The sequence below is a fragment of the Micropterus salmoides genome, unplaced genomic scaffold, assembly GCF_014851395.1.
Source record: "Micropterus salmoides isolate LMB-PRFRI ecotype aquatic unplaced genomic scaffold, ASM1485139v1 Ms_hic_scaffold_19, whole genome shotgun sequence".
Taxonomy (NCBI): Eukaryota; Metazoa; Chordata; class Actinopteri; order Centrarchiformes; family Centrarchidae; genus Micropterus; species Micropterus salmoides.
The window spans coordinates 477,474-499,016 of NW_024041039.1; the positions used below are offsets into that span (position 1 = coordinate 477,474).

Here is a 21,543-nt window from a genome sequence, read left to right on the forward strand (position 1 = left end):
TAAAGTGTTCTTGTAGTACTTTTACTTAAGTAAAGGATTTGAATACTTCATCCGTCACTGCCTGAATGTGAATGAATCACATGTTAAATGTTTCAAGTAAAAGCAGAAGTACCTGGGGTGTAGTATTACTCTAGTATTACTAGGGGAGAGCGGGGAGAGGCGTCACACTGTTCAGAACACCAGCCACTTTGTGTGACTTCCTGTTCTACGGTCAACTTCCTGTTCAAACAGTTCGACTTTTTTAAGTGTGACCGTGCGAAATCATCATGTTTGTTCTCAGTAGAGGAGACAATAACGTGTCTTTTGATGCTTCAGCTGAAGTGTCGAGCTAACCTTGAGGTTTCGCCAGCATTAGCACACGTCAGTTTGGGGCAAGTTGTCACATGTACGTGCTTCAGTACAAACAGACGCATGCTGGAAAGACAGCGTGTGAACGTTGCTCTGACAGCAGCATTAAAATCTGCTAAAGGGAATATTGGAGCTGCAGTTTGCCGCAGCATCCCTGGACACTGTATGAAGTGTGTGTGCATGTGGTGTGTTAGCAGACACACACACATTTGTTTAGTGTGGTGTGATGAATATGGGACAGTAGACAGCGTAACACGCCTGTAATTTCTTTGTAATCACAGAGCAGAACACTGACATAACGTTACAGGCCGTCAGGCGGCTGAGGAGCAAATCTGTCAGGAGGACAGAGAAGGATTTTAACATCTGACTCGGATCGGTCAAAAGATTCCCAGAGGAATCTGAAAGTCAGACCGCCACGCTGACAACAACGTTGCTTATGAAACACCACAGAAGAGTTGTTCACCTGATTTAAAGAAGCAGCTTGTTAAATATATGAATTGGTCAGCTGACAAGTGAGGTCAGAAGATTTGAAGTTGAACGGCACACAGTGCTGTCGCTCAGGAAGGAGCTGCAGAGAAAAGGTTTTCTTCTAAGTGAGTTTGGACCAGGAGACGTGTGGACTGTTGATGAAACTGGGTCCATTTCTGTACGTAACCCAGACAAAGTGGCGGCCAGGCGTGGATTCAGACAGCCAGGTCCCTGACCTCCGCTGAAAGGATCACCTGAGCTTTCTCAGCCACAGGGAATATTTTATTTTCCTACCGTGTAAACTCCCGCAATCACTTCCTGATCAACGGGCCACCTGACAAGCAAAGGAGAGGCAAATCCCTCTGAATGGATGAAAGATGCGCACTTTGTGGACTTCCTGAAACATTTCAATGAGCATGCAAAGTGCTTAAAGTTTCCTCTTTTTGGTCAACCACAAGTCTCATCTGTCCATCGAGGGACACGATTATGCAAAAGAACCATCACCTCTGACAGCAGAAGTTATTTTGTCAAGCTCTCTGTTCAACAGTCTGCAGCTCCGTCATGAGGTCAGATGTAAAGGTGACAGCACGCCCTGCTCTCCCCTACACTGCATTATCAAAACATATTCTAATAAAAACAAAACATCAAAATGTACTTAAAAGTACACAGAAACATGTAATACTATCGATGCGTTCATGTGTTGAATTCATTTTGTGTTAGTAGATACAGAAAGGCTACATGTAGTGAAGCAGAAAATACTCTAGTACCACCTACCTACATCAAGCATCTTCTTTAAACCTGGAGATGTTTTTCACCTCTGCTCTTCTCACCGCTTCATCGAGACGTCTTATTTTGAAGGGGCGTACAGGAACTGCATGTCTGCATTGATGCTGACGTCAAACGGCCCGTCGGGCAGCGTGGAGGGGGCGGGGCTTAGCGGGGCCGCCGTGAGCCAGTCCGTCAGTCCGGACGGAGCTTCAGGAGCAGCGGCAGCAGGACGGAGCTCAGTCCGACTCTGCGCTCCTTTCTGACGGATCCGCTCCGCGCTGCTGCCCCGGGGCATGCTGGGATTTACCTGCACACCTACCCGAGCGGACCCGGGACTGATTCACCGGACAGATTGTAGCTGTTTGTCCGCGGGAGGACCGTTAAACCACCGGTTGATAGCGAGAGCTGCGGCGGAGACCAGTCTGAGGATCTGAGACTTTAGACCTGGTCCGTTTAACCCGGTTTTTAACCCGGGTTACTTTAACTTGGTCAGTTTAACGCGGTGAGTCCTCTGATCCGACCCTGCTGCTTCTCCTCACGGTGACCCGGTCCGCACAATGCTGGTCCCGTCCTGCGGACCCTCCGGACCCTGAGGCTGCAGAGACCCTGAGGTCGCTCCGGAGAGTCTGGCGGAGGAGATGCTGCAGTCCGCCGCCTCCCGGCCTCCCTTCCGGGACCGAGCCGCTGCCGAGGCGGAGGCGGCGGAGCGGCGGAGCTCGGTTCGGGAGCGGCTGGAGGCCACCGTGTCCGGGCTCGGGGAGCTGGAGTTCCTGCGGCAGCGGCAGGAGGTTCTGGTCCGGGCCGCGCTGGAGGAGCAGAGGAGGGAGGCTCAGCTCAGCTCCGAGGAGAAGCTGCTGGAGGAGAACATCCTGCTGCTCCGGAAACAGCTGGTAGGTCCGGACGGGTCCGCGTCATGACTCAGGTGTGCTGTGTGAGGTCAAAGGTCAGGGGTGAGGGCGGGGTCAGCCTGTGTGTCTGTAGAGACTGATGACCTGATGTAGAGCTGCTCCTAACAGCTGCTGTCAATCATATGAAGAGTCCAGAGTGACTCACGGGTTCTGTTCCACCCCAGAGCTTAAAACTTACAATCAAAACCTGCAGAGACTGCAGCCGTGTTCTCCGTGAATAGCAGAGTTATGACATTTGGAGTCTGTTGGAATATAAATAAATCTAATATCTGATCCTCCAGGATCCTCCTGGTGAATCCGCTTCCATCGCAGCGACACAGATCAGACCGTCTGCAGGACCTGACGTTTGCTTTAAAAGATCATTTTAATAAGCTTTTCTGGTTTCTGCTGGAAAGTTCAGAATCTAAACTCAAGGTCCCCTTACTGGCTTCTCTCTGGACCTTCGGTCCTCAGAGGAAGACCATGTGACGGGTCCCAAAGCTGCAGAAAAAGCTCGAAACGTTTCCTTTGTCAGGTCAACTTTAAAAGGTCAGTTCAAACAGGAAGCAGGAATCTGGATCAGAACCAGAAGCAGGGCGTCAGGTTCTAGAGTCCGTAAGGAGCCAGAATGGATCCCTGAGGGTCGCTGGTCTGACCCTCGTCTGAAGGTTCTGCTGGTTAATATTCGAACACAGATTATTGATTGTTCAGTCTCTTCTTGTTTATGTGGAATTCATCAAACATCCTGTCTGTGTGTGTGTGTGTGTGTGGGGGGGGGGACTCACCCCTCCCTCTGATTCCCTGCCCCCCCGCGGCTCAGAGAGGATGCTGGGAGATTCAGTGATTTAGGGTTTTTGAGCAGAGAGGAGGTGTGTGTTTAAATCTGGTTCCCATCAGACCGAATTTGATCCCTTGTGATGATGAAACATCTTTAACGTGAGATCCTGCAGGAACCCGGTTCTCTCGTGGACCGTAACCTCCTTTAGAGCAAGTAAACGCAGCGTCAGCTGGACAGAAGATGTTCTGCAGCTCAGGCTCAGGTCCGGTCCAGAGTTCCTCCTGCAGGACTCGCTGTCAGCTGACCGTCAGCTGCTCTGCGCTGCGTTCAAGTGCAACTTCTAACGCGTCGGCGTGTCGCTGCGACGGCTTTGAAGTCGAGTCCGTGTGAAATCAGTCGGAGGCTGGAAGTCCTGGAAAGGTTTTAATGTTTACTTCTCAAGGCCTTGAAATATCCAGAGTCACCTCAACTTCCCCCAAGAAGTCTGGAAGGGCGAGGTTGATCTGACCCCTTTGTTCTTTACGTTCTGTGTTCTTTGTGTTTCTTCCTTCTTAATTTTCTACAATTTTTATGTTTTACAGTCTCTATGTTCCTTTGTTCTTTATGTTTACATTACATCACATTTGTCTTCATGTTCTATGTGTTCTACTGTCCTCGTGTTCTACTGTCTTCATGTCCTATGTGTTCTACTGTCTTCATGTTCTATGTGTTCTACTGTCTTCATGTTCTATGTGTTCTACTGTCTTCATGTTCTATGTGTTCTACTGTCCTTGTGTTCTACTGTCTTCATGTCCTATGTGTTCTACTGTCTTCATGTTCTATGTGTTCTACTGTCTTCATGTTCTATGTGTTCTACTGTCCTTGTGTTCTACTGTCTTCATGTCCTATGTGTTCTACTGTCCTTGTGTTCTACTGTCTTCATGTCCTATGTGTTCTACTGTCCTTGTGTTCTACTGTCTTCATGTCCTATGTGTTCTACTGTCTTCATGTTCTATGTGTTCTACTGTCTTCATGTTCTATGTGTTCTACTGTCCTTGTGTTCTACTGTCTTCATGTCCTATGTGTTCTACTGTCTTCATGTTCTATGTGTTCTACTGTCCTTGTGTTCTACTGTCTTCATGTTCTATGTGTTCTACTGTCTTCATGTCCTATGTGTTCTACTGTCCTCGTGTTCTACTGTCTTCATGTCCTATGTGTTCTACTGTCTTCATGTCCTATGTGTTCTACTGTCCTCGTGTTCTACTGTCTTCATGTTCTATGTGTTCTACTGTCTTCATGTCCTATGTGTTCTACTGTCCTTGTGTTCTACTGTCTTCATGTCCTATGTGTTCTACTGTCTTCATGTTCTATGTGTTCTACTGTCCTCGTGTTCTACTGTCTTCATGTCCTATGTGTTCTACTGTCCTCGTGTTCTACTGTCTTCATGTCCTATGTGTTCTACTGTCTTCATGTCCTATGTGTTCTACTGTCTTCATGTTCTATGTGTTCTACTGTCCTCGTGTTCTACTGTCTTCATGTCCTATGTGTTCTACTGTCCTTGTGTTCTACTGTCTTCATGTCCTATGTGTTCTACTGTCTTCGTGTTCTATGTGTTCTACTGTCCTCGTGTTCTACTGTCTTCATGTCCTATGTGTTCTACTGTCCTTGTGTTCTACTGTCTTCATGTCCTATGTGTTCTACTGTCTTCGTGTTCTATGTGTTCTACTGTCCTCGTGTTCTACTGTCTTCATGTCCTATGTGTTCTACTGTCCTTGTGTTCTACTGTCTTCATGTCCTATGTGTTCTACTGTCCTTGTGTTCTACTGTCTTCATGTCCTATGTGTTCTACTGTCCTTGTGTTCTACTGTCTTCATGTCCTATGTGTTCTACTGTCTTCGTGTTCTGTGTGTTCTGCTGTCTTTGGGGGACGTCAGCTTATGGTGTTTCCTGTTGGTTGGACTTTCAGTGTTCCAGCAGCTGTTCTGTGTTCTGGACAGGAAACCTGAGCTGGGTTCTGTCTCTCTGCAGACTCCTGTTGTTGTGTGTTCCAGATCAGATCTTTCCCTGGTAGTAGTGGTAGTGTTTCTGGACTCTGTCCGTCCTGCAGCTCTAAACTTGAATCTGGACCAGATTAGCCCCCCCCCCCCCCCCCCCCGCCCCCCCAAGCAGGAACAAATGGAGATTCCTGCTGGAAACTCTGCAGATCAACTTTCAGCAGCTGAGACACAAGCAGAGTCTGCTCAGACCGTCTGCACAGGAAACTCTCTGGTCCAGGTCTGTGCTGGATTTCATGCAGAACCAGTCAAAGTCACAATGACACATTTTCTTTTATTTAATCCTGACTTCAGATTCTGTTTATGGTCGGGGGGGTGGGGCAGAACAGTAATCACTTCCTGTTTTACTCTGTGGAACATGATCCCGTTTCAAACCACTGGATGCATTCTGATTCATTCTGTGTCCACGAGACAGACCTGGTACAGACCCAGACCTGGTACAGAGAACGAACACATGGTCATGAGTTCAGTATTTAGTGTTGACTGTTGACTCAGTGCTTTATTAGAACAACGTGACCGTGAACCTCTCAGACCGTTGATCTGTTCAGTCTCAGGGTTTCTAACTTCAGTATTCTGACGTGTCGGAGTCTCTGGTGGAGAATCAGCAGCTGGATCTTTCTCTGTCCGGCTGCAGCTTCCTGTTCTTGTTCCCTCTCTCTGGGGTTCCGTTTGATTTGAACAATTCTGATTCCAGTTCAGATTCTTCCTTTTGATTCTGGTTCTCATCGAGTCTCGAGCCTGATTCTCGATCCTGATTCTGGGCTAAGTTGAACAGAGTCTTACGCGGAGTCTCTGGTCTCCTGCTAGCGTTAGCAATTTGTGCACATTTATCTACAAGGAAAAACAGGAACGTCGTCGTTCACCACAATGTTTTTGGTCAGCAGCTTGTTTCACTGCAGAGACCTGACTGAGACGAGGTCCTAGTTAGCTCGGGGTTGTCCGAGGAGGACAGGGAGACCCCGCGGTACGGTACGCTCCTTGTTGATGTGTAGGCCATGCAGGCGGGAGCTACTTGCGTCGGTAGTGCATCCTCCTGTGCAGGAAATAAGTGTCTCACAGGTGTTGCACTTCCTGCGCTCCACGGCGGTGATGCCAGAGAGCAGCTGGGGAACATGGCGGAGCGTTCAGCAGGTACAGAGCCAGATGTTTCCCTCAGGAGCCGCCGGAGACCAAACACAGAGAGAAACCTGGACTCACCTTCACCAGGTGACACCAGCTCTGTTTCTGCACCAGGTCAGTGCAGCAGGGGGGTTCAACCAAACTTAGGTCAGAGGTCAGGCCTGCTGAACAAACAAACACAGGGCTGAGACAGGAAGTGAGTGTATGATGTCACTTCCTGCTGAGGGCTCGGCTGTCAGCTGGTTGATTGACAGGTCAGCCAGCTGGAGGAGCTCCGCTTTGTGTTTGAACATGCTGCTCATTCCAGAGAGCAGCTGCTGCACACACACACATACACACTGTAACACACACATACACACTTAACACACACATACACACTGTAACATACACACACACACACATACACACTGTAACATACACACACACACACATACACACTGTAACATACACACACATACACACTGTAACACACACACACATACACACACACACACACACACACATACACACTGTAACACACACATACACACTGTAACATACACACTGTAACATACACACTGTAACATACACACACACTGTAACACACACACACACACACACACAGAAACACGCACACTGTCATGTTTCCTCTTTTAGGGACACTTAAGTATAATTTAGACCTCTGCGCAGCGCCCTTCCCTACACCGTCACCTGACGTGCACCTCCTCAAAAATGTAACTACACGTCGAGGTGACACGGACTGTAAGCTCTGTGATTGGTCGGCTGGGTAGCCTCGCAACGCCTCCGAGCCGACCGGAAGTGCCCGTGCTTTGAAGTAACTTTTACCAGCGGCCAAAACGGCGGCTGGAACACGGAGGATCGATATATTTGAGCGTCACAACCCGAGTGAAATGACTCGTTTCACCATCACACTGTGATCCATTCGCTCGAGAACATTTGAAAAGGCTAAACCAGCCGCACCTTCACAATTTTACCCACATTCATGTTAGCGGAGCGCTAAATCGGAAGTTAGCCTGCTTGGCCAGGCAACAGTCAACAAAGTGGACGCTGTAGCGCCACCGCCAGCTGGCGTTTGGTGGTGTACCTGCACCGACACACAAGTATAAATGCATGGCTACATGCGTAGCTACGCACATTGACCCTACGCAGGAGTATAAATGGGCCATTATGTTGACCTACATTAAATTCCTGGAGACAAACCTTAAACCGAGTCTTCTCCTTAAACTTTAATGACTGATGGCGAGTGCACGTCGTCCCCATCAGGGAGGCGAGTCACCACAGTGTGACTGAAAACAGATTCATGAGTAGAACAGAATCTTTATTGTTTTTGTACAATGAAATTAGATCAGTCCGATCAGTAACGTGCAAACAGGTGTGTAAATATAAAAGAGCCTCTGAAGGAAGCTGGAAAGTAAAAACGCACACACGACGTTTCACATCACGATTCCTTTATTCCTTAGTGCTGCTGTGGCTTCTGGGTAAAAACTGTTTTTCAGTCTGTTTGTTCTGGTTTCAATTAAAACACTCACAGACGGAGAAACAGGACAGTAAACACTCACACACCTCCACACCCTCTCACAGCCATCTGACGCCTCACTGCGCTGAAGACGTTTAGACGTGTCCAAACACAGCTGTGCTCTGCAGTGTGCTGTAGTGAGCAGGAGTGAGCTGTAGTGAGCAGGGGTGAGCTGTAGTGTGCTGTAGTGAGCAGGGGTGAGCTGTAGTGAACAGGAGTGAGCTGGAGTGAGTAGGAGTGAACAGGAGTGAGCTGTAGTGTGCTGTAGTGAACAGGATGTAGCTGTAGTGAACAGGAGTGAGCTGTAGTGTGCTGTAGTGAACAGGATGTAGCTGTAGTGAACAGGAGTGTGCTGTAGTGAACAGCAGTGTGCTGTAGTGAGCAGGAGTGAGCAGGAGTGAGCTGTAGTGAGCAGGAGTGAGCTGTAGTGAGCAGGAGTGTGCTGTAGTGAGCAGGAGTGTGCTGTAGTGAGCAGGAGTGAACAGGAGTGTGCTGTAGTGAACAGGAGTGTGCTGTAGTGAACAGGAGTGTGCTGTAGTGAACAGGAGTGTGCTGTAGTGAGCAGGAGTGAACAGGAGTGAGCTGTAGTGAACAGGAGTGTGCTGTAGTGAGTAGGAGTGAACAGGAGTGAGTAGGAGTGAACAGGAGTAAGCTGTAGTGTGCTGTAGTGAACAGGATGTAGCTGTAGTGAGCAGGAGTGTGCTGTAGTGAACAGGAGTGTGCTGTAGTGAGCAGGAGTGTGCTGTAGTGAGCAGGAGTGTGCTGTAGTGAGTAGGAGTGAACAGGAGTGAGCTGTAGTGTGCTGTAGTGAACAGGAGTGAGCTGTAGTGTGCTGTAGTGAACAGGAGTGAGCTGTAGTGAACAGGAGTGAGCTGTAGTGAGCAGGAGTGAGCAGGAGTGTGCTGTAGTGAGCAGGAGTGTGCTGTAGTGAGCAGGAGTGTGCTGTAGTGAGCAGGAGTGAACAGGAGTGAGCTGTAGTGAGCTGGAGTGAGCAGGAGTGTGCTGTAGTGAACAGGAGTGCGCAGGAGTGAACAGGAGTGCGCAGGAGTGAACAGGAGTGCGCAGGAGTGAACAGGAGTGCGCAGGAGTGAGCTGGAGTGAGCTGGAGTGAACAGGAGTGAGCTGTAGTGAACAGGAGTGAGCTGTAGTGAACAGGAGTGAGCTGGAGTGAGCAGGAGTGAGCTGGAGTGAGCTGGAGTGAGCAGGAGTGAGCTGGAGTGAGCAGGAGTGTGCTGTAGTGAACAGGAGTGTGCTGTAGTGAACAGGAGTGTGCTGTAGTGAACAGGAGTGAGCAGGAGTGAGCTGGAGTGAACAGGAGTGAGCTGGAGTGAGCAGGAGTGAGCTGTAGTGAACAGGAGTGAGCTGGAGTGAGCAGGAGTGTGCTGTAGTGAGCAGGAGTGAACAGGAGTGAGCTGTAGTGAACAGGAGTGAGCTGGAGTGAGCAGGAGTGTGCTGTAGTGAGCAGGAGTGAGCTGTAGTGTGCTGTAGTGAACAGGATGTAGCTGTAGTGAGCAGGAGTGTGCTGTAGTGAGCTGTAGTGAACAGGAGTGAGCTGTAGTGAGCAGGAGTGTGCTGTAGTGAGCAGGAGTGAACAGGAGTGAGCTGTAGTGAACAGGAGTGAGCTGGAGTGAGCAGGAGTGAGCTGTAGTGAACAGGAGTGAGCTGGAGTGAGCAGGAGTGTGCTGTAGTGAACAGGAGTGCGCTCTACAGTGAATCAGATGTGATGGATTTGGCTCACGGCCGTCTTTTTCTCAAAGTGTCCAGCAGAATGAAAATAAGTAGGTTACTGGAGCTGTTGGACGTCTCTCTGAGGTTCTGACGGAGGGTGAGGGGAGCTCTGGTTCTGCAGACTGAAGAGACGCCTGTTCTCTGCAGCTCAGTCGCAGGAATGCAGCACATGACCCGCATGCTTTCCATCTCTGCAGTGGGAGGGTCAGCCAGTGTCCAGACTTCTCTTTAACTGCACTCTGCGTCTGTTACCAGCTGTTTTTAATTCAGTTCAATTCAAGAAGCATTTTGGTTCAACGTGTAGCCAAAGCAGGAAGTCACAAGTCAAACTAACAATATAACAAGATAATTTTATAATAAACAATAAAGTAAAATTTTAAAAAGAGATAAAACCAACAAACTAAAAACAAAATCTATCTTACTTTGAAAAGTTTTTGACAGAGCAATAACAAATTCTCCTGCCAGTGAACAATTATTAAATAACAACAACAATAATGTGATAATATCAGTAATTTGATACAAACAACAAGAACAAAGATTTCTTCTCTGCTTCGGTCTGAGCTTCCCGTTTGTTCTCAGTTCATGAGCAGATTAATGTTCTGCAGTGAGTCGGAGTGTTTCTGTCCGCTTCAGATGGAGTTTGGGACATATTTGGGAAATTACTTTAGTATTTAGGACAGATAGCGCTGTCTCTGCCTGTCCTCTGAGTCTCTGCCTGTCCTCTGAGTCTCTGCCTGTCCTCTGTCTCTACCTGTCCTCTGAGTCTCTGCCTGTCCTCTGTCTCTACCTGTCCTCTGTTTCTGCTTGTCCTCTGAGTCTCTGCCTGTCCTCTGAGTCTCTGCTTGTCCTCTGAGTCTCTGCCTGTCCTCTGAGTCTCTGCCTGTCCTCTGAGTCTCTACCTGTCCTCTGAGTCTCTGCCTGTCCTCTGAGTCTCTGCCTGTCCTCTGTTTCTGCCTGTCCTCTGAGTCTCTGCCTGTCCTCTGAGTCTCTGCCTGTCCTCTGTTTCTGCCTGTTCTCTGTCTCTACCTGTCCTCTGAGTCTCTGCCTGTCCTCTGAGTCTCTGCCTGTTCTCTGTCTCTACCTGTCCTCTGAGTCTCTGCCTGTCCTCTGTTTCTGCCTGTTCTCTGTTTCTGCCTGTTCTCTGTCTCTACCTGTCCTCTGAGTCTCTGCCTGTTCTCTGTTTCTGCCTGTCCTCTGTCTCTACCTGTCCTCTGAGTCTCGACCTGTCCTCTGTCTCTACCTGTCCTCTGAGTCTCTACCTGTCCTCTGTCTCTACCTGTCCTGAGTCTCTATCTACAGTACTACTTTTTCCTTTTAAACCTCAGACCTTCTGCTGCGTCTCCTTCCGTCCAGACTGAAACGCTGAAGTGTGAAAACGCTGCTGACCCCGTTCTGGTATTAAACTCCGGGGCGGCATGTTCGTGCTGACAGGTGGAAACAATGACGCTCACGTTTGGCTTCTGGGTTCTTGTTTAGCTGCTGAGCTCAGCTTCATTTCTGTATTTCTCCAAACTACTTTAGGTAATACACAAACTGTGTACAAGTACCTTATTCAGCCTTTCCTTGAAAGTAATGAAGTAATTTGAGTGCAGGACTAAAGTCACATGATCATTTACATGTTGTGCGATGGTCACTGTTCTGCTGGGATAGATTGCTGACGGCAGTATTGGTTCATTGATTGGTCAGTCTGCAGAATATGAATTGCCAACAAATTAATCTTAAAACTCCATTTATCATGTGTTTGATATCACATTAAACTGAATATCTTTTTTAAAATTTTATAAACTTTTATCAGTTATTGGAAAAAGCAACTGATGAATCAGCAATAGAAATAATCGTTGAATGCAGCTCTGTTGAAATATCCTGTGTACATATTTACATATTGTCTGTTCAGTCGGTCTTTTTGTGTTGATGGTTCCTCAGTTTTAGTAGAAATGTCAGTCTGTGATAACCTGAAGGTCGGCTGGGTCAACGTCTCTCTCTGCTGGTTTCCAAACATGGAGCTTCCTGAGCTGCAGCTGAGCGTTCGGTCTCTCTGCAGGGTTTTCAGTCCGTCGCTCTCTCGTCTTTGACGTCTGACTCGTGACGCTGATTGTCTCTCAGGCTGCTTCTACAGAAACGAAGTGGAACCAGGACTAAAACCTGAATCAGCAGCAGATCTGAGATCAGAGAGTTTTTGCTCTAACATCTGCTGAACAGCAGGAGATGAAGTTTCTGAGTGATGATGAAGCTGATGAAACATCGTCTTCATCATCATCAGCGTGGGCTTTCAGGATTATTAGCTCCAGCTGTTGTGGGTCCCGTGACCTCTGACCTTTGGTGTCAGATACTCATCTCCAGCTCAAAGCAGATGTTGAGAGACTGACTTTGTGGTCAATCGGGGGGGGGGGGGTGCGAGGAGGGTCCGGGTCTGTTTGGGATCATGTCCAGGTCCAATTATCAGAACTTCCTGCAGCAGCTCTGCAGCTTTAGCTGGCAGCTCCAGCTGTGTCGTCTGCTGCCTTGAAGAATATCCATATTCAATACTTTTTCTGACACTGAGGGCATAAAATTACTTTTATTAAAAGATAAAGATAACAAGGAATTTAAAGCCAACTCAACCTAATTCACTAATCTCTGAAGTCAGGTCTGAGCTTCAGCTGAAGCTCTGCTGTCTGAAATTTCTCAGGTCTGACAGCAGCTTAGCTTAGCTTAGCTTATCCGTCTTGTTGCTTCAGGGATGTTAAAATGTTAGCTGTCACCTCTCGGACTCTTTATCGGGGTCGGCGTTTCGTCTTTCATGTGCTTTGCTTTTTATGTTAGCACCGTTAGCACTGGTTTGTTAGCCTTTCCTTGAACCCCCAGAATCCAGCAGGTCCCAGGACTGATCCCTGTGGAACACCATCAATACCAGAACGCACACCTGTGGGCAACAAAGACTGGACTTGTAGATCAGCCATCATCAGGCTCACTATGTACCATGAAACCCACATAAAGCTCTCAGGACGTTTGGGAACCTCACTGCAGAACGAGGTTTTCCAAGCTGACCACTGCTGCTGTCAGCTTGCTGGATTCTGCTGGATTCTGGGGGTTCCCACATGAGGGTCAGAGTAGCGTCACCTCCAGCTCCTTTAGTCCCAGTCCAGTTCCTGGACACCAAGACTGGAATAAGCTGATCTGGTCTCTGTTATTCGGCTGTAAACTGGCTGTCAGCAGGTCCGAGGTTTTGAGGTCTGAAGATCTGCTGGTTCTTTTGCTGCTTTTAAATCATCTGTTCATGTCAAACACTTTTTGTTCTGTAAAAAGATCCGCTTTGTGTTTCCCTCTCTGATTGTTCTGTATAAGGTCCCCTCTGGGATCTGGACTGTCAAATGTTTGTTCTGGAATATGAAATATAAAGTCCTGCTTTCTGTGTGTCCACCAGAACTGTCTGAGGAGGAGGGATGCCGGTCTCATCAGTCAGCTGCAGGAGCTGGACCGACAGATTAGTGACCTGCGATTGGACACCGAGGAGTCAAATGACCAGCTGGAGACTGACAGCCGACCCAGCTCAGGTACCGGAAATCCCTAAATCACAAGTGAATATAATTAACACTTAATTTATGATTAATTATGAGTATTATAGCAAATACAGCATCCAGACTCCAGCTGAAGCAGTGAGGTAGAGAACTGTGTCGTCTGCATACAGACAGATCTTTGCTGAATGTATGTCTCTCTTCCTACCTGTCTCTCTCTCTCTTCCTACCTGTCTCTCTCTCAGGTTTCTATGAGTTGAGTGACGGGGCGTCCGGCTCTCTCTCTAACTCGTCTAACTCGGTCTTCAGTGAGTGTTTCTGTTCGATGGCTGATGCTGACGGACGCCTCCTGACTGCAGGTACAGAACCAACAGAACCCATCTGTCCATTTGTTGATTAGGTCAGAGAAGGAGGACAAACAGGAAACTGCTCCTCCTCCTCCTCACCTCTGCTGTTTGATGTCACATGAGGTCGCTCTGCTCCTTTTGGTCACTTTGCTGTGTAAACACACTCAGAGAAGTAACACTGAGGACGTCCTCTTGGAGGCTGAGAGGAGGATCAGTCACCCCACAGTCTGCTCTGATTGGTCCGCTCACTGTTTGACCTTTGACCTGCTCGTCCTGAAACCCGACAGCTTCCCATCTCTGCAGGAAGGTTTCTTAAAGCAGCTGATGGTGAACGGCTGCAGAGTCTGGGGCTCTGTCGGCAGTAACACTGCACATCTGTCTTGGATCATCTGATAAGAAGCATGAACACGCCCACGACCCTGAGGGTTAATGATGGCGGTGGTGCTCGGTACTCCGACACATCATTAATTTTATTTGTTACAGCTGTGCTATGAGCTGTCAGAGTACCTGTCCAAGACTGTGTCTGGGGATGGGCCCCACCCCCCCACTAAGGGTTGAAGTTTGGCATCAGCTCGGCTTCTGCTGCAGATTTGATGTTAGGAGTTGAAACCTAAAGACTCAAACAAAGTAAAATAATTCATTTGCATAAAAAAAGCCGTTGACATTGCAGTTTGTGGTTGCCCCTTAAACCAGCAGGCTACCTCTGGTGTGTCATTTCAATGTGATTCTCAATAAGGTGATTTTACTTCTGGGACAGAACCTGGTGTTCACACTGGGCCTCATTCACCAGCTGTTCTTAAAAACCCACTGGCATTCACCAATGTTTTCTTATTTGTTCTTAGGTGAGAACAGAATCTATGCACAGCTGAGAACTGACATGTTTGTGCAAAATAACAAGTTATTCCGTTTTCTTCCATTCGAATTTAAATTAAAATATTTCTCTTATTTATAATTTTGTAAGCAATTAGTTTCATTCTTTTACACAGAATTATATGTTGTTGTTTTTTAATAAATACACGACAGAGTTGCTGTGCAAGTTTGAGAGCAATTAATTGCTAGTTTGCAAATGAAGGCTTTATACATAATCTCTCTTTTAGTGTGTGATTTATTTTGTTCTAAGTTTAGTACTCTTCGCTCCCAGTGGAGCACAAGGCGCTGAATAGTGATTATTTATAGTGTATTTGTTTGGCAGCCTGGTATAGAGTATGAGGAGCTGGATACCATGTTGTGCCAGACAGATTTTACTTTAACAAGAGAGTATTAATATACTCCTTTGTCTGTTTTATTATTTATTGAAATTTGTCACCGGGCCAGACATGGGGATGGGAAATAGAAACACCACATTAACAGACAGCTCAGAGAGAGGACAACACCTGCAAGAGAACGCGGATGGGGGGTGGGGACAACAGGAAATAGCAGAAGGAAATACCAATTGCAGAAAGAAACAATTATTTATAATTAACAATCAACCTCAAGATATAAATGAGCCATTCACACAGGTTTCGGTGCACAGCTTTATTTTTGTTCATCAATTTCATTAATTTCTCCAAGTGTCTCAGAGATGGGGTCAGTGTTTTTCCCATTTTCATGAGTAATTCCATTCCATGCATCGGTTTTGTTTGCTGCTTTAAATCCACTGCTGACGCTGCTGAACATGATGCTGCTTACTTCTTGCAGCTGCACGTCTACTTCCGACTACTGAAGTTTTTCTTCCTTCAGGGCTCTGCTGAAGTCTTCACAACTTCGACATTTCTCTCTCTGTGTTTCTGTGTGCACACGGCCCTGCCGTCTCATGCCCTTTTAAGGGGATTAACGGTAGTTAATGCTAATAGGAAAACAGGCACACGCTTGTTATTTATTAAGACAGAGGGATTCATCATTCTAGATCACAGCTGCAAACAGTTCTGCAACACATCATGAATCAGACTTTTCTTAGGAACTTTCTGAAGAACAACACTTAGGAAGATATTCGTGAACGAATTTCATTATTAGCTGCTGCTGGATGACCGTTAGCTTCCCTTTGCTATTGCTACATTAGCTTTGTGCCTTGTTAGCCTCTCATGGCCGGCTGGTAGCCCTGACACACTGATCTGAACTGCTCACTTAGCTGACATTTGCAAACGTGAGCCAAAAACAAATTCAACTAAATAGGGAATAAATGGTGCCTGTAATCCTGAGCAGCCCCCACAGTGTAATACTACACCCCCATCCCCCACACCTCCCCGCTCGCTCTCTGAATGGGTTTTCAGTTCAGTTCTCACATAAAAATACTTTTCATTTCATATCCAGGAGCAGTGGTGAACACGAAGAGTTAACATTTTACAGCACACTGTCTCCACAGGAAAGAATTTTCCACTTACTAATGCTTGTACGCTCCATCCACAGCCGATCCAAACAGTCATTACCACATTCAACAGACCGTTTCATCAGAACTGCACTGCCAGGAAACTGTTCTGGTCAGAGTTAACTTCCTGTCAGCTGTTTACATTAGGAAACACTGCAACACAAAGTAAACTTAGATCCATTTAGCCTGTTTATGTTTGAAACTGTGAAATGTTTAGCAGTGTGGTTTACAGCAGCCCTGTACACAGTCTCTGTCAGGAATAAGTCATCCGAAGACTCCTGAATCTGCTCGGCTCGGTTTCCTAACGTGACATTCTTTCTCTCTCTCCCTTCAGACGAGCTGGCCGGCTGTTTGGAGTGTGACGGTTTGGTTGGAGGACTTTGTGATGACTCGTCTTGCTCTGGTACAGTGCGCCGCTCGCTCCTGCTCCTCACCCGCCCACCCTGGACCCCGTCTCCTCGGTGGACTCCTGTGACCTGGCCTCTAAGTACCATGTTGACCTGGTGGCCCGAAACGGCAGCGACGTTTACCGCTACCCCAGCCCGCTGCACGCCGTGGCTGTCCAGAGCCACGTCTTCCTGCATATGTTGGGTCACAGCAGAGACGACGGGCTTCTTAAAAGCGCTGAGGCTGGTGTCGAAGGACTCAGACTAGAATCTTCCTCCCTTTCAACTCCTCTTGTACCTCAGAGCTCCTCTTGGCCGGTTCCCTCTTCCTCCCAAACTCCCTCCCATAAGCGCCTGGACCACTACATCTACAGTCTGCTGCAGCGGAGGGCCCTGCCCGTCAGGACCAGCAGACCCAGGACCAGCATCAGCACCGACCCGTCAAAGAGCATCCTGAGGCAGGCCAGTCTCTGTGTAAGGCAAGTGTCTGGGCCGGGTTTTGGGACTCTGAGGGGGTCTGAACTCAAACCCACCTGGCCAGCTGGAGGAGCTTTAGCAGAAGGTGCCGCCACCTCGTCTCCTCAGAGGCAGTGGTCTGTGGAAAGTAAATCTGAGGACCAGGAGACCCAGAATGTTTTCCCTGATCGCAGTGTTGACACAATGCAGAATGGCTTCAAGATCAACAGCAGTGATTTGGCACAAAACCAGACCAGCTCTCCTCTTTGTAACGGCATCCAAAATGGCTCTTCTCTCACTAACAAGGACGTTAACACAGGCACTAACAGTCTGCTGATAAAGAACGCAAAAAGGTCCACAGCTGCTCTGTCTAAAGACTTCAGGGAGCTGGACAGTCCCAAAGCTAACTCTTCCCCCAAAGAGACCAATCAGCCATGTTACCCTCCAGACCAGGAACTGCACCTCAAATCACCACCAACTGTACACACACTCCCAGCTAGCAGCCCGAAGCCGCTCCAAACTGGCCAGACAGATCAGGGGGATGCGTCAGTGCTGGAGATAGCCAGTCTAGGGTCTTCCTCCCTGAGTCAGGACGAAGCAGCAGAAGGAGCGGGGAGTCACATGGTTAATGCCAAGTACATCCCTGCCCAGCGGCAGAACGTCAAACCCCGCAAGGGTGGCAGCAAGACCGTCAAGACCGTCAAGGTGAAGGCCACCAGCACGATGACGAAGATGAGTCGGGCCCCCGAACACAATGAGCCTCTGTCAGAGAGAAGAGGCGATAAATCCCACCACAGGTCCAGTTCTAAAAAGTCTCGACTACTGGAAGATGGAGGCTCCATCCACATTAAAGTCTCCAAGAGAGCGGCGGGTGGTGGCAGCGCGCATGGCGTGTCCTCCTCCAGAATCAAACGCCTCCCTGCATCCATCCCAGAAGGCCAAGTTCTGGACAAACACGCCACATCAACACTAAGCAGTGTGCGGTCAGGTGCGTCCAGGCACCACCACCATGGAAACCACCCCCACTGCAGTGGTAGCCACCACCATCATGGCCACCACCATCATCATCACCACCACCATCACCACGGACGTGACCAGGTCGTGGTTGTCGCCAAGCCAAAGTACAAACGAAATGATTACCGCCGGTTACGTGCGATCATGGAGGTACCGTACGATGAGGCGTTCAGGCGCGCTCAGCGGCGTCAGAGGAAGGAGCTGTTGAGCCACTGTACAGCCAACCTGGGCCTCCCGGCTGACGGGCAACTGAGCAGCCCTTATTCCTACGTGGCAGGAAGTGACTCGGAGTATTCAGCCGAGTGTGCCTCGCTCTTTCACTCCACCATCGTGGACACCAGTGAGGACGAGAGGTCCAACTACACCACAAACTGCTTTGGAGACAGTGAGTCCAGTGAGGAGGAGTATGTGGAGGAGAGCACCACCACGAGTGATACTGAGGAGAGTGGAGGAGGCGGGGCTGGGGGCGGGACAGGTGGAATGGACAGGGGGTGGAGCCAGTTAGGGGCAGCGGGGCAGGAAATGACTCCAGCTCAGACGAAGGCCTTCGTCAAGATCAAGGCCTCTCACAACCTGAAGAAGAAGATCCTCAGGTTCAGGTCTGGTTCTCTCAAACTCATGACCACCGTGTGAGCGGGAGGCGGGCAAATGTCTTGGCCGCGCCCGGACCAGAGCCCTATCAGTGAGGGTGCCTTACCCGTGCACTTCTAGTGTACCTGAACCGAACCCAACCACCTAATGGAAAAGCAGACAGTAGAACGGAAGCTGCAGGGTACACTTATGAAGCGGAAAAAACACTTTTCTACACGAACATTTAAACCAACGCCAAGCCTCTTTAGCCTGACAGCAAAGCCAAACCATCTTTGTAAAAGCATGTGTGACATTTTTCCTGGCTGATCCCCGACGAGAAAACAAATGGGTTTTTTACCATTTCATCATATCCTGTCCTACTGTTTAGGTTCTTCAAACACAAAAAGGGAACAAGTGTACACCTTCGTGGTCAGTAACCTTGTAACAGTGCTCAGATGTTGATTAGCAACCATATTATCAACTTCCTGTATCTAAATTTACCATCCTGTGGATTCTGTGGGGTTTTGAGGACACAACTTAAAAGTGGTTTAATAGCTTGTAAGAAAGCCACACTGCATACACAGCACTGGGCTGTTCACATGGACTCCACCAAACATCTGAAGGCGAGAACTCATACGTTGCTATCTTTAATCCCAGGTCAGGATCAACATGGCTGCCCAACAGTAAACAAGTGTGCACACTTTAATGACATAACTCAGTGGTTGTCAACATGGAGCAAATTTTATCTCTGGGCAAGTTTCTGGTCTTTACAAGCAGCCAATGAAATAAGCCTCCAACTTTCTGCGTTCAGGACAAAAGCCAATCAAACTGAGCTCCTTCACCAGACTGTTCTCATTGCCAGGGCGTCGACTATTTGACGCACAAGGTACCTTCAGCATCCGAACGAGACGCCCGGGCCTTTAATGGAACTGATCCGCGTCATGTGAAGTTACCTATCCAAGTTTGGTGCCTCAACCTAAAAAAACTGCGACCATTTCACAGCGTTAACCACATCTCAAAAAGGCGTTTCGTACGGACGCTGGAGGGCACCTCGTGCGTCAAATCAGAGTCGTATTTACTCCCTCGTATTGGAACATGTTGCCTTTACTTCCCTTTCTCTTTTCTGCCCCAACAAGTGCCTCAGTCAACTTAAACCTGGCTGTTAGTAAGACCTGAGAGGAGAAACCAAGGTCTCTGTCTGCTCCGGACTAAGTAGTTGGTACGACGTGTAGTGCGTCCACGTCTGCAGTTGCTACATGTTGCGAGGGTCCCCACTTGAAGGCGGAGAGAAAGGCCTGGCGTTACAGGCGGCCTCCCAGATCTCTCTCCAACAACTTGAGGCCATGTATTGTACAAATGGGGAGCGGAATTTCAGACAGTCTCTCCTTAGAGACTTTCATGGTGTTGACCTCAGTTGTTCAGTGACAGAAATAGTTGGTCGACTGCACACAGTGGGCATGATGTAGGAACCTGGAAGGGGGTTTAGTTTGAAGCAAACTGATGCCTTTAGTGTCCCTATTGGACCGTGTTCTTTGGTAGAAGTAGGGCTTCAGTCAGGTTCTTTAGAGAGTTGTTTGGAAAGTTCTTCAGGTGGTTCCTCAGATATCTCCAGAGGGTTCTTCAGAAGGTTGTCCAGAAGGTTCTTTATATGTTGGGTTGAGGGTTTAGGTTGTCATCTTGCTGCAGTAATCTCCTTATTTCCTGCACTTTGAGACCGGCTGTCAGTGGACAGGACGGACGCTGTAACCCTGTTCGTTTGTTGTTTGTATGTAGCCATGTTTTGTATTTATTGTCACATGAACTTTGCCCTTTGTTGTAGCGCACCGACACGGCACGCCAAACATCTGCAAATGCTTCTCTTTTTATTCAACAGTCCTGATTTAAGTTGCTATTTTTTGATGAAATCTATTTAAAACCTAATATATTTGCTTGGTACATATTGGATACACACACGGTACTGCCTGACAGCGGGTCCAGGTGGATCCGCTGCAGCTTAGGAAACATTTATACACAAAGTCTGATTTGTCTTTCTGAACACTTCCACCATTGTTGCCATTATAACCTACTTACACAGCATTTAGGTGTTTGGGTGCAAACTAGACGGACAAACATATGTTGTTTTTAGAGGTTTTTATTGTGACTGTACGTGAGTTTTGGTGATTTTCCTGCTTTCAGTTCAGTAAAATTATACAAATTCAGCTGAATCATCCAGAAGGTTTTCTTAGATTTGAAACAAAATGGATGCCTTGGAGATACACGGTGACCAGCTGAAGACTTTGTTGGAGTTTGCAGGAATCTGTTTTAACTGATTGTATTAATCTATTCTGGATCTGACACGTTCCAGATATAAATAGCTCCCTCAAAGCCTTAAAAAGCCTCAGCAGGTTTCTTTTCCGCGGTCACATGCTGTCTTTGCTCTATTTTGAGTTTCTGATGAATCTGTGATTTTTTTCTGTTTTTTATTTTAAATTTCAGTGTAAGTGTGTAACAGCCAAAAACCTTCAACCAGAGGTAAAACGTGACTCCTCCAGGGTTTCTGCTTCACTCTGATCCGACGGTACCACTTTTACTCCTGTAAATAATCATAAATGCAACTGTAAACTGTTTCTGGTGTGTGTGTGTGTGTGTGTATATAATGTCTGTGTATGCCAAGACTGGTGCTTAACCTTTTTATGCTTCATTAAATGTGGACTTTAACATTTGTGTTTCATTGTTCTGGGTTCTTCTGTGTCCTCTGACCTCAAATCCCGAATCCTGACGGCCTGGAGCTGTGAGGGTTTTGTCCCAGTTGGCATCGCCTAATAAGCCGTCTCCCTGCCGCTCAGCCCGATCACAAGATGTTCACACTGTGTTTGTGTGTTAAGCTGCTTGGCACACTCCTGACCGGGAAATCTTTTTATCTGCACATTTTACAGACTCACTGCAGCAGGTAAACCAGCGTGGTGACACGATCTCAGTGCTGACGCTACCAGGCGGATGTTTGCCATGTTTGTATTTAATCCTTTATTTACACAGCCTGTCTCATCTGCACAACAGAGCCTATTCAGTATGAACAAAACCAGGCGTTGTCCTGTGTCTCTGTCTCTCGTTGCGTCCTGTGTCTTGTTTTGTCTCATTGTGTCTCAGGCCTCGCTGTGTCTCCGTCTCTCGTTGCGTCCTGTGTCTTGTTTTGTCTCATTGTGTCTCAGGCCTCGCTGTGTCTCTGTCTCTCGTTGCATCCTGTGTCTTGTTTTGTCTCATTGTGTCTCATGCCTCGCTGTGTCTCCGTCTCTCGTTGCGTCCTGTGT

General features: G+C 47.9%; 1 protein-coding gene across 1 annotated transcript; it reads left to right on the top strand.

The window, feature by feature from the left end:
• The first annotated feature begins 1,605 nt into the window (after positions 1-1,605).
• On the top strand, positions 1,606-20,957 carry LOC119910421 (dapper homolog 1-like). Its single transcript, XM_038729045.1, is given in 5 exon segments — positions 1,606-2,474; positions 13,049-13,178; positions 13,385-13,498; positions 16,165-16,248; positions 16,251-20,957. Coding segments are annotated over 5 exon segments (2,649 nt in total). The 5' UTR covers positions 1,606-2,222; the 3' UTR covers positions 18,320-20,957.
• The last annotated feature ends 586 nt before the right edge of the window (positions 20,958-21,543 follow it).